Here is an 18,661-nt window from a genome sequence, read left to right on the forward strand (position 1 = left end):
TGCAGGCATGGGGATAATGTGCAAATTCCACTCAATTACCAGAGGGTGGAATTGAACTCAGGTCTCTGGTGCAATGAGGCAACAGTGCAAACCACTGAGCACTAACCATTGAAGCATACGTGGTAAGAGCAGGTCACATGTAGCTGTATAGGCTGCAGTTCTGGTCACCCCACAATGGGAAGGATGTGATTATACTGAAGGGGGTGTAGAGGGGATTCAGCAGGAGATTGCCTGGGATGGAGAATTTCAACCATGAAGAGGGGCTGAATAAGCTGGTGTTGTTTTCTTTGCAGCAAAGGCAGCTGAGGGGAGCCTTGACTCAGGTGTAGATTATGAGAGGCATGCTAAGGGTGGATAGGAAGCAGGGTCAGTAACAAAGGGGGCATAATTTTAAGTTGAAAGGCAGGGAATTTGAGGGAAAAGGTTTTTACCCAGAGTATGTCAGGTGTCTGGAATGTGCTGCCAGGGAGGGTTGGTTGAGGTGGGAAATCTCACTTTTAAAATGTACTTGGATGTGTATTTGAGGTATCATATCATTAAAGGCTCTGGACTAGTCCTGGACAGTGGGACAGGTGTAGAGTTAGTGTCACTTTGGCAGTACAGCCTTGATGTGCAAAAGGGCATCTTCTGTTCTGTATGGTTCTCAAGGGTAGTTAAGGGCCCACACAATGCTCACACCCAAGAAAAATGTGTGAAAATCTGGAATATCACATCCTGCCTCTGGTAGTCAAACTTCAGGAAGGATGGGAGGGCCGACAATAGTTGAGAGGATGGTCCCAGGGAGAATTCACTTCGCTATAAAAGGTGAAATTGGAGGAACGGAAGTTGTTCTTCTTGCATGAAGGGAGACTTGATAGAGGTAAACAAGTTCAAGACCAAGATTAAATTAAGATACAAGATACATCAAGGTTTCCCAAGCGGAGAGCCATGATCCCACTACCTTTGGTCACAAGCTCCAAAAGAATCAATGGGTGCTGGTGCTGTCCGAGTGCTAACACCTGCAAGACTCTCACATTTGTTTTGAACTGTGGGCCTGCACCATGTGATGTTGGAGGCCTGAGGGATCATTACCATTTTCACACCTTGAAATGATTGGACAGTGTGAAAACTTTTGAGAAGCATTGAGATAGACACAGAAAAGTTTCCCCACTACCCGATGGTACAAATACAAAGGGAAATTTATGGTCATGGGCAGGAGATATAGGGTGATATATGGAGAAACCTGCAAGTGGTAATGACCCAAAAATATCGAGGGGGGGGGGCAGGAAGGAAGGAGGAGGATGTGGGGGCCTCAATGATCCAGTTTCTACAGCCCCCAAGGTAGAATATTCCAAAGATTCCCTGCCATCTGAGTAACGAACTTCGTCTTCATCTCAGTCCTGGATGGCTACCTTCTTACCCTGGGACCATTTCACTTGTTCTAGATAACACCTAACACATTCCTCCCCCCCACCACCCCCAAACACCAAACAACTGACTCCCCCCTCCCACTGCCACTATTCAGCACATACCTCACCATCACCATCCACCCCTCACCATCAACACCCACAGTAACTCACCAACCCCTCAACACCACCCCCCTTCCTGCCACCAACCCCTCATCTCATCCAGCACGCTTAGCAAGATAGAGCTAATTCCTGGCAACAACAAAATAAAAACATCACACATTTCAAGTTTAGTTGGAACTTTTATTGCCACATCTTAAAATGAACTCTCAAGTCGATCAGACTGCCCCTGTCACATCTTTCTGCTATCTGGTGGGTGAAGAGGGGACTCAGGTTCCCAGAGAACAAGTCAATTTGTGTTTTTCTGTTTGTAAATGTTCAATGTGTTCCATCTCTCGTGCAAAGCAAGGAGCTGATGGCCGATGCCCACTGTGACAGTGATTATTCAGGGCACGGTCTCAGTCTTGGTGATAGAGCCTGTGCATTGCCCTGCCCTAGGCAGCGTTTCCGAAATGTTGGGGTCAGTTCCTCCAGAAAACTATATTGCACTGATTTGGTGGGCACATTCCCTTGCAATGCATCCCTTCGACACACCGATTAGCAATATCCTATCTTCAGGGTCACAGCAACAATAGAAAGGCAGGTATAATCAATCCTGTTACACACTGGAGAGAGACTGGGAAGATTCTTCATTGTGAAAATTTGAGGAAAGCAGCAACATCTCTCTAATTTGCCCCACACGGTTGCTGCAAAAGGCAAACTTGATAATGCGCAGCATGATTTATTATCATATTTACAGGCAGTAATAAACTAACTCAGGATGACAAATTTAAAGTGTTCAAGTGATCAAAATAAATCCCAATTACAACAATTAACAGCAGCATTAGAGTGAGAAATGACAGCTTGTCACTGTCTGGGACAGGACTGGCCAGAGTTGGACAAAGCCACGTACAATACAAAGGCTCAGAACATGATGAAGTTAGCTGACACTCCTAGGGCCACAGTAGGTGCCATGTTAGCATTTCCTACAAGTTGTGGAGGGGCCTGTGAAGTTAATGACTCATTATCCAATATTGCAGGAGCAACAGCCTCCAATTCCAAGACTATATACCCCAAGACTTCACCCTCCTTGGCTTAAGTACACATCCATGTTCATTTGTCAATTCTTGCCTTGTTGAAGCGAGCAAACATAGTCTTCCACATCTGCTTGATGACGTTGTGGAGGTTACGGACCCATGGCAAAGCTGTTGGAGAAGCTTTAGGAAGGGAAAGCAAGAAAAACAAGACCAATGAGAGATTGATAAGCAGGCAATTATACTGATCAGAGTAGGTGTGAACCTCAGGACAGGCACATCTGAGAAGGTTGAGAATAAAGAGATGGGCAAAGCTCATTCCTAAAAAAGAACCATGATAAATTTTTGAGGAGAACTGTGTAGGGCTACTGAGAAAAAGTGGGACACGAGCTGACTAAATGGATGTGCCCATGGACTTGGTCTTTCGGGTACTATGTCCTGGCATTTTAAGTGCCTGTCCACATGCTTTTTAACAGTTGCAAGGGTACCTGCCTCCACCACCTCTCAGGAAGTACTTTACACATTTCTACCAATCTCTCTATGAAAAATGATTTTCCTCAAATTTCTACCGGCCACTTACTGCTCACCTTAAACTTATGTTCTCTGGCCTTGGACACATCTGCTATGGTGAAAAGATTCTCACAAAAATTTCATAATTTTGTACATCTCAATCAGATCCCCATTCAACCTCCTCAGCTCCAAGGAAAACAAACCATCCAAGTCTCTCCTCATAACAGACTTTTCAGCCCAGGCAGCAACCTGGTGAATTTCTTCTGCATATTCTCCAATGCAATCATTTCCTCTCAGGAGCATGGCGACCAGAACTGCACACAGTATTAGAATCCCTACAGTGTGGGCCCAACAAGTCCACATCGGTCCTCCAAACAGTAACTCAGCCAGACCCATTGCCCCTATACTATATTTATCCCTGACAAATGCACCTAACCTACACATCCCTGAACACTATGGGACAATTAAACGCGGCCAATTCACCTAATCTGCACATCTTTGGACTGTGGGAGGAAACTGGAGCACCTGGAGGAAACCCAAGCATGCCCGGGGAGAATGTGCAAATTCTACACAGTCGTCTGAGGCTGGAATCGAACCTGAGTCCCTGGCGCTGTGAGGCAGCAGTGCTAACTACTGAGCCACCCCAAACTGTATTCCACCTGTTACCTAACTAATGCTCTTAAGGTTCCGACAAAAACTTCCTTGCTCCAATATTCTATGCCCAGGCTAATGAAGGCAAGCATCCCCTATGCCTTCTTCATCACCCTGTCCATCTGTACTGACACCTTCGGCCATCTATCGACTTATACACCAAGGTCCCTTTATTACTCGGTACTCCTCAGGGACCTACCATTGTGTACATTGCTTGCGTATTTGGGAGCCTCCCAAAATGCATCACCTCTCACTTACTGGGATTAAATTCTTTCAATGCTCTGTCCTATTTACTAGTTGATCAATATCAGACTGTAGCCTGAGACCATCCTCCTCTATTCTGACATCACCAATTTGTGTGTATTCTATAAACTTACTAATTATACCTTCGACATTTAGATTCATGTCATTAATGTCACAAACAGAAAGGGTCCCAGCACCTATCCTTGTGGTACACCGCTAGACACAGTGTTCCAATTACAAAATCAAGTCTCCACCATCACCCCTTGCCTCCTATTTGCAAGTCAATTACAGTGGGCTCTTACTTTTTCGACTAGCCTTCCGTGTGGGACCTTGTCAAAGGTCTTACTGAAGTCCACGTAAACTCCCATCAACTACACTATCCTCATCAAAACATTTAGTCATCTTTTCAAAAAACTGAAATAGTTAGATAGGATCTCCCTCAAACAAATCCATGCTGACTATCCCTGATCAATCCCTGTCTTTCCATGTATTGATTAATCTTACCCCTCAGAATTTTTTCCAATAATTTCCCTACCAGTGATGTCAGACTAACTAGTCTGTAATTACCTGGCCTATCCCCACTGCCCTTCTTAAACAAAGGGACTCTATTAGCTATGCTCCACTCATCTGGCAATTGGCCTGTGGCCAGTGAAGTATTAAATGTCTCCTCCAGGGCCCCACTAATCTCCTCTCTTGCCTCCCAGAGCAACCGGAGATATATCTCATTAGGCACTGGGAATTTATGCATCATTATACCCACTCAAACCTCCTAATGCCTCCTCCTCATTAATCTTAACATTCTCTGGAAGTCCATCATCCAAACTGATATAGTGTCTTTCTCCTTTGTTAATATGGTTGAGAAATATTTATTTAAGACCTGACCCATATCAAAACATAGCTTGCCCCTTCGGTCTCGAACAGTCCCCACTGTTGCCATGGCAATTCTCTTGCAAATCTTAAAAACCTTAAATCCTCTTAATATGCTGATGAAATAATCCAATTTCTTTTTTAAGCACTCTCCTATACTCTCTAATTTCCTGAAGGGCCTCCCCTGGTTTTTTTTTAATGCACTGCACTTAACATTTGCTTCCTTCTTACTTAACACCCAGGGTTTCCTGGACTGGCTACTCTTGCCTTTATTCTTAGAGGAATACGCTGGTCCTTAACTCTCACTATATTATTTTGAAAAGACTCCCACTTTCCAAAAGTAGACTAATCTGTTGCTCCCAGTCTATGTTTCAGATCCCATCTAATGATACTGAAATTGACTTTTCCTTAATTACGATACTTAACTTCTGCACTATCCTTATCCCCTTCCGCTATGACTTTGAAACTTAGTGATATTCACTGTCCCCACAATGCTTGCCCACTGAAGCTGCAACCACTTCATCAGCTGGAATCCCTAGAAATAGGTCAAGCCCAGCCCCATCTCTTGTCGGACTATTTATGTACCATTAAGCGACTGTTCTACTTGCGCCTCCGCCCCACTTTGTGCAGCCTGAAACCCTCATTGCCCAGCTGCCTTCAGTTTTGAACACTCGTTATACTGGACTCAAAACACTGACTCAGTTTCCCTCTCCATTGGTCCTGCCCCCCCTACACATGCATATGAAATAATAACTGCACAGGGGCTGGTATCTTGTCACTAAGGCACACTTTATTTACACGTGGAAAGTCCTTGACACTGCTCCCTCAGAACAGCTCTCAAGGTGAACACAGTGTCTGACACTCCTATATATATCTGTCAGTCAGGGCTCCCCGATTGAGATGGTTAACCTGGTCCAATTAGGGAACTCATTCTGAGAGATCCACTTGACTGACCTCATTACAATCAGTACAGCATATGGTATTTTCTTTTAAGCAGTGATTGGTCATATACAGTCATTGAAGTCTACAGCACAGAAAAAGGCCCTTTGGTCCATTAAATCTGTGCCAGTCAAAAACAACCACCTAACTAATCTAATCCCATTTTCCAGCACTTGTTCCATGGTCTTGTATGCCTAGACATCGCAAGTACAAATGTTATGAGGGGTTTCTGCCTCTATTACCCTTACAGACAGCCAGTTCCAGATTCCCAACACCCTCTGGGTGAAAAAGACTTTCCTCACATCTCCTTTAAACCTTATGTCCCTTACCTTAAACCTCTACCTCTGGTCACTATTCCCTCAATCAAGGGGAAAATGTTTCATTCTGTCTACCCTACTTATGCCCCTCATACTTTTACATACCTCAATCATGTTCCTTCTCAATCTCCTCTGCTCCAAGGAAAACAACTTGTCTGTCCAATCTCTCCCCATAACTAGAACTCTCCAGTCCAGGCAGCATCCTGGTAAATATCCTCTGCACCCTCTCCAATACAAGCACATCCCTAAAATAGTGTGGATTCCAGAACTGCACTGTTTTTTTTTAGATTAGATTAGATCTAATCTAATTACTTACAGTGTGGAAACAGGCCCTTCGGCCCAACAAGTCCACACCGAAGCGTAACCCACCCATACCCCTACATCTACATCTACCCCTTACCTAACACTACGGGCAATTTAGCATGGCCAATTCACCTGCCCTGCACATCTTTGGACTGTGGGAGGAAACCGGAGCACCCGGAGGAAACCCACGCAGACACAGGGAGAACGTGCAAACTCCACACAGTCAGTCGCCTGAGGGGGGAATTGAACCCGGGTCTCTGGCGCTGTGAGGCAGCAGTGCTAACCACTGTGCCACCGTGCCGCCCACATTTTATACATTTCCAGCATAACATCCCTGTTCTTAAACTCTATGCCTCAGCTACGCCTTTTATCTACCTGTCCTGATACCTTAAGGTACCAGTATACATGTATACCAAGGCCCTCTGATCCTCAGTACATCCCAAAGTCCTACCATTCATGATGTATTCCCTTGCCTTGCCCAAGTGCATCATCTCACATTTATACAGATTGAATTCCATTTGCCACTGATCAGCTCATCTCTATTGTCCTGTAATCTCAGGTTTTCTTCTGTGATATTTAATTGCCCCACAATTTTTACATTATCTGTAAACTTACTGATCAATCCTCCCACATTCAATCTGAATTATTTATATAAACTACAAACAATAAAGGCCCCAACTTGAGACCCCATTGGACACAGCCTTTCAGCCACAAAAACACACTTTAACCATCACCCTCTGCTTCCTTACACTCAGCCAACTGTGTATCCAATTAGCAAAATTTACTAAACTTTCCCATCAGTTTCCAAGATCGGTCATTACCAGAAGCCTTGCTGAAGTCTAAGTAGACAATATCAAAAGCATTGTCCTTACCCATACACCTGGTCACCTCTTTGAAAAATTCATTCAAGTTAGTTAGACCAAATCATGCACACTGTCCTTGATTAACCTCTGTCTCTCCAAAACCAGATTATTCCTGTACCTTAGAATTGCTTCCAATAGTTTCCTCACCACTAGGACTAGACTGACTGAAAATTATTCCAGTGCCCTTGCTATTTCCTCCTTTGCTTCACTCTCCAGCCTGGGATACATTTCATCCAGTCCTGGAAATTCCTCTACCTTTAAAGGTCTATGAAACTAATGAATCATTATCAAAGACATTTAGAAAAACAAGCAGCTAACTGAGCAGTCACAGGGGTAGTCCACTGTTTCACAATCCCAGCAACCAATCCCAGCTGTGACACTGTCAGAACACTGGAGAAACTGGCTACATGAGCCAGCTAACCTGCCTTCTACTGTCTGTCCTGGAAAAAGGGGCTTCTGGGCTCAGGGAAGGACAGTGACCTGCATGCCCTTTCTGACAGAAGTTGGGAAGACAGGAAGAAACACACTCACCTGGGTCCAGCCTGACAATCAGCAAGTAGGCCAAAATCACAGCTAAAAACAACTTGCGAACAGGCACCAAATGCAGAAACCTCCAGGACAACATCAGCACTTGCTGCAGAGTTTTAAACAGCGAGTTGGGTACTGTGAAGAGAGGCACATAAGACATTATAGCTAGCAGCTCAATGCTGTTACAGCTGTGACAGTCTGTTCAGCACTGGGTTTGATTACTTGACTCTGGAGGCAACAAAGACATGACGAAGGGTTGTAGTAACTGTTGTGTTGGGGCAGGGTCAGAGTCACACAGAGGGGAAAACATTCAGAGCACAGGCAGAGGGTGGGTGGGGACTGGCAGAGTGAATTGGGGAGCTGGGGGTGGGCAGGTCAAGGATAAGGTGGTATCAATGAGAACTGGGGAGTTGCAGGAAAGAGGTAGAGGAGGGGGGTTCAGAAGGTTCTGAGGAAGGGCTAGAAGACTGAAAACATTGTTGTTGTTTTCTCTCCACGGATGCTTTCAAACCTGCCGAGTTTCTTCACACTATTACCATCTCCAGGTGGCCTAAGTGGGGATGTAGGAACCGTCACTGTATTGTTAATCCCAGGATCCATCCCAGTGCTCTGGTTTATAGCATCTTGAGGCACTATCAACAAATTGGAAGCTCTTCTAGTGAGTAACTCCATAAAAAGCACTCAGCATACATCAGAATCATGGGAAAATTGTTAAGGATATCTTAAAAAATTAACTCATGATTGTGCTCATGAGTTGGCAGTTTGTGTCTCTCTGATCTTTCAGAAATCACTAGATATACACGCTGTTCATCACTGTGGGAACTAAACCATCAAGATGCTGAACTGAATGATTACTCCAGTTGCTCAAACACAGTTAACTAAGCAGTATTTTAATGTCTTTCAAGTCTCACATTAAACTAGGCAGGGCCCTTTTGTGGTGCAGAGCTTGAGTCCCTACCCTTGAACCAGGAGATTAGACTAGATTAGATTACTTACAGTGTGGAAACAGGCCCTTCAGCCCAACAAGTCCACACCAACCCGCCGAAGCGTATACCACCCAGACCCATTCCCCTACATTTACCCCTTCACCTAACACTACGGACAATTTAGCATGGCCAATTCACCTGACCTGCACATTTTTGGATTGTGGGAGGAAACCGGAGCACCTGGAGGAAACCCACGCAGACACGGGGAGAATGTGCAAACTCCACACAGAGAGTCGCCTGAGGCAGGAACTGAACCCGGGTCTCTGGCACTGTGAGGCAGCAGTGCTAACCACTGTGCCACCGTGCCGCCACTGTGCCACCGTGAGGCCTAGACTCAAGTCCCACTTGCTCCAGAGGTGTGTAATAACATCTCTGATCAGGTTGCTTAGAAAGCATAAACTAAACCAGGTAGCAAGAGGATCTGATGAATTGACTTACCTTAATAAAACATGCCCTCAAAGAATTTTGAGAAAACTACAGCATCATGAACAATGAGGATCAGTCTTTGCTTAGTATTAGAGTTGGATACATTCATACAATTCCTCAGATGCAGGGCAAGTCAGCCCCTGCACTCCTCTGATCCACTCACTATCAATGTTAATTGATTACATTGTCTGACAGAGACTATAGGGTTGTGTGAACTATCACATTGTCACTCACTCAGAGGAAGACTGGGTTTAGAGTGTGATTTTGTTTTCACCATCTTCTGTAACAACTACTTATTTCATTTGCAAATACAAATTGGAAAAGAAGTTCACTTATTAGTTTTTTGTTTTTGAAGTATAATTTCAAAGGATAGCTGTGCGTTGTTTACTTCCTGAAAGACACATTTAACAATTTTTGTATTGTCAACTGGCATCTTTGAGAAAAGCAACACAAACCAACCAGTAATGAGTTTTGGATCAATTTAAAGTAGCAATTTGACACTGAAAAGAGAGGAACGAAAGCTATTAGAACACAGAGCTGTGAAAACCTATCACAAGTGAAATCACTCTCTCTCTCAACCCTCACCTTTTTTCATAACTTATTTCCAGCACACATTCCTCCACAGAGATTGGGTCACTTCATGATCATGTTCACTGACAGCTCTTTATCGAGACCAAGACATTGCAGAGGGATGTTGACAACAGATTTAACAATATGGGCAAAGGAGAACAAGTAGCTTTCAGAGGACCAGTAGCTGCAGTGCTGCTGGGTGAAGCTGAGCGTCAGAGTTACAGAGTGAGGCACAGAAAGAACCACCCTAAATATCAAGTTACCTGGATGAGTTTGCTTTCTGGAGTCTGCTCCAAGCGGGCTCCTGCTGTCTGCTGGCTCCTGCTCCAGCTGCTGAGACCTCCTATTGTTTATGACTTGTAATGCTGGTCCTCTCTGCTGCTCTGTCAGCAATGCTGTACTTTGGATCAGTTCTTCTGCCTCTGTGTACAGCCCAAGTGGTAGCAGCACGTGCAACAGATATAACTCCAATACCAGCACTGAGCCACAGCCTAGGGCACTTGGACTAGTATAACACTTCAGCCAACTGTCCACTGCCTTCTGCACTTGGCCTGGCTCTCCAACCTTGCTGTATAGAATGATGCTGCCAGACAGAGATACAGACACAAAAAAAGCTCATTTCAGATACTGAGCTTACAGCATCAGTCATACCCTCAATATCAGGAGTCACATTCTCATAGCCCAGGAATGCCTGCTCTAACATCTCATTCATCAAGCTGTCACAAAACTACTACCTTTCTTTTCTAAAAGCTGTTCCTTGGCTCAAGGAGACTCTGTCCTTGATTTGTTTTCAGAGAGGCAATAAACCAGGCTGGGCTCCAATCAGTCTGGTTTGGTACAGAGATTAAAAGGATTTTGAGAGGCCTTTTGTTTATATGCAAACAGATGAGATTTCAGGCCAAAGTGGTCATGTTTTAGAAGTGACCTGTATAATGAAAGGGGAGTGGTCAGCTCTTTAGCTGGGCTCTTTTTAGTTCAGTCTTGAACTGGGAAGTTCAACAGGGAGCTGTGTGGAAACTCACTCTCTTTTCTGCCCTTCAACTTCAACCTGTGAGCATGTGTACCATTTATACTGGGTTTTAAAGGGAGTTTGCTTATTGGGACTGTTGTGTATATTCGGGATAGCATAATTAAGTCTAATTGGATAGGCTGAATTCTGTAGGAGTTCTTTATTCTGTTCTTTGTGTTTCATTGTGTAATTTTGTGAATTTTTTTTGTCTGTTTTAAAATTTAGTAGTCAACCTAGCTATCTTACTACAGGTAATTTTCACTGTACACTTACTAAAACAAATTGCAAAATTATGTCTAGGGCTGCCTATCCATAACAAGAGAGAGGACTACCTGGTTCACTGAAAGAATAACAGCAGTGCAGGAAAAATCATATCTAGAACATTGTTCTCTCTATTCTGTTAAACTGAAAATAAAGCTCACTTTACATTCTTCCCATCAAAGACTCCCAGGAAAGGGACAGCATGGTTTTAGATACAGAGCATAGCTCCCTCTGCCATTGAGCCCTCCCACAACAGGAACAGCAAGGGATTAGATACAGAGTAAAGCTTTCTCTAAAAGCACTCCTAGGACAAGCACAGCATGGCGTGAGGTACGGAGTAAGGCTTCCACTACACTGTCTCCATCAACTACACCTAGATTGCATTGATTGGTTGCTAATGCATCATTCTTAACTAAAACTAATTTGTTAAAAAGGACGTTGACAAATACTGATGACAATGAGGGGTCGGGAAATTTCTGCATTTGTCACACCATCATTCTTTTAGAACAAAAATCAAGTTACGCCATTTGGATTTAAGACCCCAGCCACATTTCAATGACTAACGAAGATAGTCATAACTGAATAGTTTTGCATAGAAAATTGTGGAAGTTTTGCATAGCTTACTTTGATGACAAGTAAAAACTTTAATTGACTTTCCTATCCCAAAAACAAACAAGAGGTAGAAAGGTTCTTGGGAATGTGCTGATTTTATCATACGATTGTGCCTAATTTTACTAAGTAGCTATACGTTGACTAATTTATTATGAAAACGAACAAAGATACTTTGGTTGACAGAATGCCAGCCAACTTTTAAATGGTTTGTTAAAATTAGGTGCAGTTAATACAGGTTCATTTATTCAAATAACCTTTAGCTTTTCAAAGGCAATTTTCAAATTAGCAATTTGGGGATTGGAGCAGTTCCTTGGCGGATGAGGCTGAAATGGAGAAGGCTTACTTTTAAAAAAATGTTGAACCATCAGGAAAACTACCCGACTGTAGAAAAGGAAGCATTGCAATGTTGGCAGCTCTTTAACACTTCAAAGTTTACGTTCAACTTGGAAACAATGAGACCGTAATTGTAAATGGTCATAATTCATTCGCTTCTGCAGAAAATATTGAAAATAAAATTGCAAGATTGTTTAGATGGAGCTTCGATCTGCAGCCATTTAACAAAAAAATGTGTACATATTTTTGGGGAAAGCAAGCATAATTGCTGCTGCTTTATTCCAAATGTAAACTGTTGTGAATTTAAGAATGTGACTAAGAAAGTTGAATGGGCATCAAGTGAGGAAAAATAAATGGCTGTGAGTTTTTTTAAAATGGCATTCCATGTTTTGAGATTGGCGGCACATTAGAATCCTTGCTGATTTTTCATCTTTTACAGTTTATTATTTTATTAAGTTTAGTTTGGAGCTGTGAACAGAGAGTAGTCAGTTAAAAATGACCTTTCAGCTGTGAAAGCAGCTGGTGTTAAAAACAAAACAAGAGCAGCAAATTGAGATTTCTTTGAGAGGCCAGGCCTGAAAGTTATTCACACGTTGGTTCTCGATTTAAAAATTCTACAGATGCTTCAACACCAGGCCAAGAGCACTGCATTTAACCAGGTAGCTGGTGTTTTGCATAAAGTCAGTATGTGACAACTTATTCCAGCAAGTCTGGGAAAGATCTTTTGCTCCAGCAGATGGCAAATGTGACTGAGACCCTGTGGAGTAGACTATTTGTCCGACAGCAAGGGGCCAGAGTTTGAACTGGGTTTGGACTGTTATTTCTGGGAGATGGAGTTTGGTGTTGATGCTACAGCACATAGATTTGAAAGCTCCTTGCCTAATCTCCCAATATCGACTATTCAAAGTTCAGAGAACAGAAACCAAACTATATGTATTACTGACTTCCTCGGAGTGAAAAGATGACCCTGATCGACATCTTCAGAAAATCCATGAAGAACCAATTAGATATGCCTATGGACCAACACATTGTGGAAACTGCTAAGGAAACATGGCAGTTTTATTATTTTTATTTATCACTTAACTTGTTTGTCTGTGTCTGTCTTTTGTGTGAAAGGGGCTGAAAACAACGGATGTTAATTCGACTATTTTGTTGTTTAATTTTGCTCTGCTGAAGTTATTGTATTGTTCAAAAATTGCTAAATCTTTCATTTACAAAACTGGGGTCTCAAATTGATTATTTGCAATCTTGTAATTTGAGTTATTGTCGCATGTACGGAAATACAGTGAAAGGTATTGTTTTGCGTGAAATCCACACAAATTATACCTTACATAAGTACACCAGGGCAACAGAACAGAATCTGGAAGAGCACAGCAGTTCAGGCAGCATCCAAGGAGCTTCGAAATCGACGTTTTGGGTAAAAGCCCTTCATCAGGAATAAAGGCAGTGAGCCTGAAGCGTGGAGAGATAAGCTAGAGGAGGGTGGGGGTGGGGAGAGAGTAGCATAGAGTACAATGGGGAGGGGATGAAGGTGATAGGTCAGGGAGGAGAGGTGGAAAAGGAGATAGGCAGGTAGGACAAGTCCGGACAAGTCATGGGGACAGTGCTGAGCTGGAAGTTTAGAACTAGGGTGAGGTGGGGGAAGGGGAAACGAGGAAACTGTTGAAGTCCACATTGATGCCCTGGGGTTGAAGTGTTCCGAGGCGGAAGATGAGGCGTCCTTCCTCCAGGCATCTGGTGGTGAGGGAGCGGCGGTGAAGGAGGCCCAGGACCTCCATGTCCTCGGCAGAGTGGGAGGGGGAGTTGAAATGTTGGGCCACGGGGCAGTGTGGGTGACCCAGAGATGTTCCCTAAAGCGCTCTGCTAGGAGGCGCCCTGTCTCCCCAATGTAGAGGAGACCGCACTGGGAGCAACAGATACAATAAATGATATTAGTGGATGTGCAAGTAAAACTTTGATGGATGTGGAAGGCTCCTTTAGGGCCTTGGATAGAGGTGAGGGAGGAGGTGTGGGCACAGGTTTTACAGTTCCTGCGGTGGCAGGGGAAAGTGCCAGGATGGTGGGTTGTAGGGGGGCGTGGACCTGACCAGGTAGTCACAGAGGGAATGTTTCCAGGGGTCTGGTGGTGAGGGAGCGGCGGTGATCTTCTGCCTCGGAACACTTCAACCCCAGGGCATCAATGTGGACTTCAACAGTTTCCTCATTTCCCCTTCCCCCACCTCACCCTAGTTCTAAACTTCCAGCTCAGCACTGTCCCCATGACTTGTCCGGACTTGTCCTACCTGCCTATCTCCTTTTCCACCTATCCACTCCACCCTCTCCTCCCTGACCTATCACCTTCATCCCCTCCCCCACTCACCCATTGTACTCTATGCTACTTTCTCCCCACCCCCACCCTCCTCTAGCTTATCTCTCCACGCTTCAGGCTCACTGCCTTTATTCCTGATGAAGGGCTTTTTCCCGAAACATCGATTTCGAAGCTCCTTGGATGCTGCCTGAACTGCTGTGTTTTTCCAACACCACTAATCCAGAATCTGGTTTCCAGCATCTGCAGTCATTGTTTTTACCAACAGAACAGAATGCAGAGTAGAGTGTTTCAGCTACAAAGAAGGTGCAGAAAAAGATTAACTAATATACGAGAGGTCCATCCGTAAGTCTGATAACAGCAGGGAAGAAGCTGTTCTTGAAACTGTTGGTACATATTTTCTAACTCTTGTACCGTCTGCCTGATGGAAGAGAGTATAGCTGGGGTGAGAGGGTTCTTTAATGATATTGGGTGCTGGTGGATTCACTGTCAAGAAGACCTCTCTGGGACTGGTTATACAAGCAGTCTAGTTAGAATATATTGGGGTCAATTTTGAGGGTGTTTGAAACCTTTTAATTTTAGATGTGTGCAAATTAGAAATGCTGATTTGGTTCAGCTATCTGTCTCGTGCCCGAACAAGGTACAGCGTTAAGGTTTGGCACAGAGTAAAGTTCAATTCAAACAGTAACTGCCCATATGAACCAGCTTTCTCAATTGCAAGTGAAAGTAATTTTGATGCATCATGCAGTTTCAACGTACACAAAACACTCACCACATCTGTATGATTTTGGCAGGTATTTTCTCTGGTATCTCATAGATTTCCAGAATCCAGCCCAACACCTGGTCCCACTGGTTGAGTTCAGCCAGAGCTTGAATTCCAATGATGCACAAGAAAGATTTTGTGTCCGCAGCTAGGACAGAGCTGATCATCAGAAGATTTAAAAAAAAGTTAAGTGATTGCTCCATAAGATAAACACACAATGCATCAACAACCAGTGAACAACAGTTCCACGTGTGGCTCCCAAGAGCAATGTTAAGGCACAGTGACACTTAATAGAAGATAGAAGGACGAGGCCATTCATCAGGATCACGGCTGATCATCCAACTCAATAGATTAATTCTGCTTTCTCCCCATAACCTTTGATCCCATTTGCCCAAAGTGCGATATCTAGCCGCCTCTTAAATATATTCAACATTTTGGCATCAACTACTTCCTGTGGTAATGAATTACATAGGTTCACCACTTATTGGGTGAAGAAATGTCTCATCTCCAGTCTACATGATCCACCCCGAATCCTCAGACTGTGACAGCTGATACTGGTCACACCCCTCATCGGGAATATCCTACCTGCATCTACCCTGTCTAGTCCTGTTAGAATTTTAGATATCTCTAGGAGATCCTCCCTCAGCAGAAACAATCCAAACAGTCAATTTCTCCTCGTATGAGACCAAAAGAACCACAGATACTGGAATCCAAAAGATGACAAGCAGGATGCTGGAAGAACACAGCAAGTCAGGCAGCATCAGGAGGTGGAGAAGTCAACATTTAGTGTATAACCCTTCTTTCTAAAAAAGGGGTTACACCCGAAACATCAACTTCTCCACCTTCTGATGCTGCTTGACGAACTGTGTTCTTCCTACTACAATGGATGTAGGTTTGCTCGCTCTGAACCTTAACCTGAGCTACCAATCCTCTCAAAACTTGCCACTATTACAATCTTTCCTCGTATGTCAGTCCCGCCATCCCTGCAATCAGCCTGGTAAACCTTCACTGCACTCCCTCGAGAGCAACAGCATCCTTCCTTAGAAAAGGAGACCAAAACTGCTCTCAATATTCAAGGTGTGGCCTCACCTGTATAACTGCAATAACACACCCCTGCTCCTGTACTGGAAACCTCTCACAATGATCTTCAGAGAACTGCCTCCCAGCACAGCATCTCATCCCAGGGACCCCCCTCCCAGGGCATCTCATCCCAGGGACCCCCCTCCCAGGGCATCTCCTCCCAGGGAACCTCATCCCAGGGACCCCCCTCCCAGGGCATCTCATCCCAGGGACCCCCCTCCCAGGGAACCTCACCCCAGGGACCCCCCTCCCAGGGCATCTCCTCCCAGGGACCCCCTTCCCAGGGCATCTCATCCCAGGGACCCCCTTCCCAGGGCATCTCATCCCAGGGACCCCCCCCCCCTCCCAGGGAACCTCATCCCAGGGACCCCCCCCTCCCAGGGAACCTCCCCCCCTCCCAGGGCATCTCATCCCAGGGACCCCCCTCCCGGGGCACCTCATCCCAGGGACCCTCACCCACTCTCGGGGACCCTCACCCACTCTCGGGGACCCCTCCCCCTCCCTCTCCCTCTCCCTCCCCCCCCCCTCCCTCTCCCCCCTCCCTCTCCCTCCCCCCCTCCCTCTCCCTCTCCCTCTCCCTCTCCCCCTCCCTCTCCCTCTCCCTCCCTCTCCCCCTCCCCCAGTATAAATACCTCTCCCTGCAGCCCCCCCCCCGCCATTCTCCCCCGACCCTGTTTCTCCCCCCGAGCCGGTTTCTAACCCGCTCCCTCTCTGTTCCAGCTCCAGGCCACGCTCACAGGCCTCCAGGGCCGCTGGGAAATCCCTCCGTAACTGCAGCCTGTGGGCAGCCCGGCAGAGCGCTGCCAGTGCGGGGCCCGGGGACCCCTCGCAGCATCGCCGCGCTTCCAGGGGTCCAGGCCCGACACCGCGCATCGAGAACGTGCCCGGCCACCGAGAGCGCAGGCGCGACCATCCAACTCCACCCACCCACGGATGGGCCCGCCCCTTCCCCGAGCCCAGCCCGTACGTCACGCAAACCCCGCCCACGGATTGGCCCGCCCCTTCCCCGAGCCCAGGCCGTCCGTCACACAAACCCCGCCCACGGATTGGCCCGCCCCGAGCCCAGCCCGTCCGTCACACAAACCCCGCCCACGGATTGGCCCGCCCCGAGCCCAGCCCGTCCGTCACACAAACCGCGAGGCGCCCTCGGACGCCGTTCCCGATACTGACCTCCCACCCCGACACCCCAAACTCCACCTCTGACCTCACACCCCAAACTCCACCTCTGACCTCACACCCCAAACTCCACCTCTGACCTCACACCCCAAACTCCACCTCTGACCCAATGCAGGGCCGTGGCCCTCGGACCTGTTCACCGGTTCAGGGAGAGTCCAGGTACTCACCAGGAGAGACCAATGTAGAAGGTCAGGCAGTGGCTGGGAGTGTACAGACTGTTTACTGTGAAGTTGAAGTAATTACACCAGGTTCCCAGGGAGGAGACACAGTGCGACAGCTCTCCCGTTTTATTTTAAGTACTTAGCATTTCTGGCAGGAGATTCTGATCATAAATCCTATAAAAACACCGAAGACCTTCACTATAACTATCATTGTAATACAGGGCATTTGGGGAAAGGTAAACTCTGCCCATTTTTCCACAGCCGTGGGTTGTTCAATTCATAGAATACAAGGCCCAGTATCACAGCCAGCCACTTGAATACAGCCTTTGATAGGTGCTGTTAAAGTTAAGTGAGAGGTTTGGGTACCAGGCCAGGAGGTGGAAAGGTGAGCTCAGTGATTGAGCGTTTACAGTAGGTTAGGGTGGGCAGGAAGAAATGTTTGGGGATGTGGAGGGCCCAGGGTGACTGCAGGTCCTTGGAGGCAGAGTGTGGATTTTGGGGAGGGGGCTTGTTGGGTCCAAAGGGACAAGGGGTGTATATCAGAGTTCAAGACAGAAACTGGGACTTCAGTTGTGGTTGGAGGAAGAAATAGCTAGACCCTGGGATACAGGGTGTGTGTGTTAGGTCCTCAGCTCAAGAGAGATTATCTAACTCTGGGGATGTTGGTCCAACTTTGAGGAAGAGGAGAATGTACATGAACCTCAATGTCACAGAGTGCCCTTACAGGTAGGATTGAATAGGGTAAATAGACAGTCTTTTCCTTGGGGTGAGGGAGTCCAGAATTAGAGGGCATAGGTTTAGGGTAAGAGGGGAAAGATATAAAAGAGACCTACGGGACAACCTTTTCACGCAGAGGGTGGTACCTGTATGGAATGAGCTGCCAGAGGAAGCGGTGGAGGCTGGTACAGTTGCAACATTTAAGAGGCATTTGGATGGGTATATGAATCGGAAGGGTTTGGAGGGATATGGGCCAGGTGCTGGCAGGTGGGACTAGATTGGGTTGGGATATCTGGTTGGACCGAAGGGTCTGTTTCCATGCTGTACATCTCCATGACTCTATGGCTATGAATACAAAGTATCTATGAATACAAGAACCATGTGCAAGTTACAAAGCTGTTATAAAAGCAATGCACAGTGCTTATTAGCTTGTTCCTGAAGCTTATCGTAGAGTCATACAGTATAAAAGATGCCCTTTATCTGATCAAGTCTGTACTGCCAAAAATACAATAAATCTAAAACT

The 18,661-nt window shown here is 45.8% G+C and overlaps 1 protein-coding gene across 1 annotated transcript; it reads right to left on the reverse strand.

Moving 5' to 3' along the window:
- Positions 1-1,667: 1,667 nt before the first annotated feature.
- On the reverse strand, positions 1,668-16,997 carry pex26 (peroxisomal biogenesis factor 26). Its single transcript, XM_072552436.1, has 5 exons — positions 16,785-16,997; positions 15,014-15,163; positions 9,985-10,304; positions 7,743-7,874; positions 1,668-2,701 (listed from the first exon to the last, which is right to left on the reverse strand). The coding sequence occupies exons 1-5, from the start codon at positions 16,955-16,957 to the stop codon at positions 2,598-2,600; spliced, it is 879 nt and encodes a 292-aa protein (XP_072408537.1). The 5' UTR covers positions 16,958-16,997; the 3' UTR covers positions 1,668-2,597.
- Positions 16,998-18,661: the final 1,664 nt, after the last annotated feature.

This window comes from Chiloscyllium punctatum, chromosome 32, assembly GCF_047496795.1.
Source record: "Chiloscyllium punctatum isolate Juve2018m chromosome 32, sChiPun1.3, whole genome shotgun sequence".
In the NCBI taxonomy this organism is placed as follows: domain Eukaryota; kingdom Metazoa; phylum Chordata; class Chondrichthyes; order Orectolobiformes; family Hemiscylliidae; genus Chiloscyllium; species Chiloscyllium punctatum.

Coding starts and splice junctions, on each gene's coding strand:
- pex26 (XM_072552436.1), bottom strand. CDS start 16,957: ATGCGCGGTGTCGGGCCTGGACCCCTGGAAGCGCGGCGATGCTGCGAG. Junction 15,164..16,784: donor CTGGAACAGAGAGGGAGCGG/GTTAGAAACCGG, acceptor TCTGATGATCAG/CTCTGTCCTAGCTGCGGACA. Junction 7,875..9,984: donor CAGAAAGCAAACTCATCCAG/GTAACTTGATAT, acceptor CTCTCTTCACAG/TACCCAACTCGCTGTTTAAA.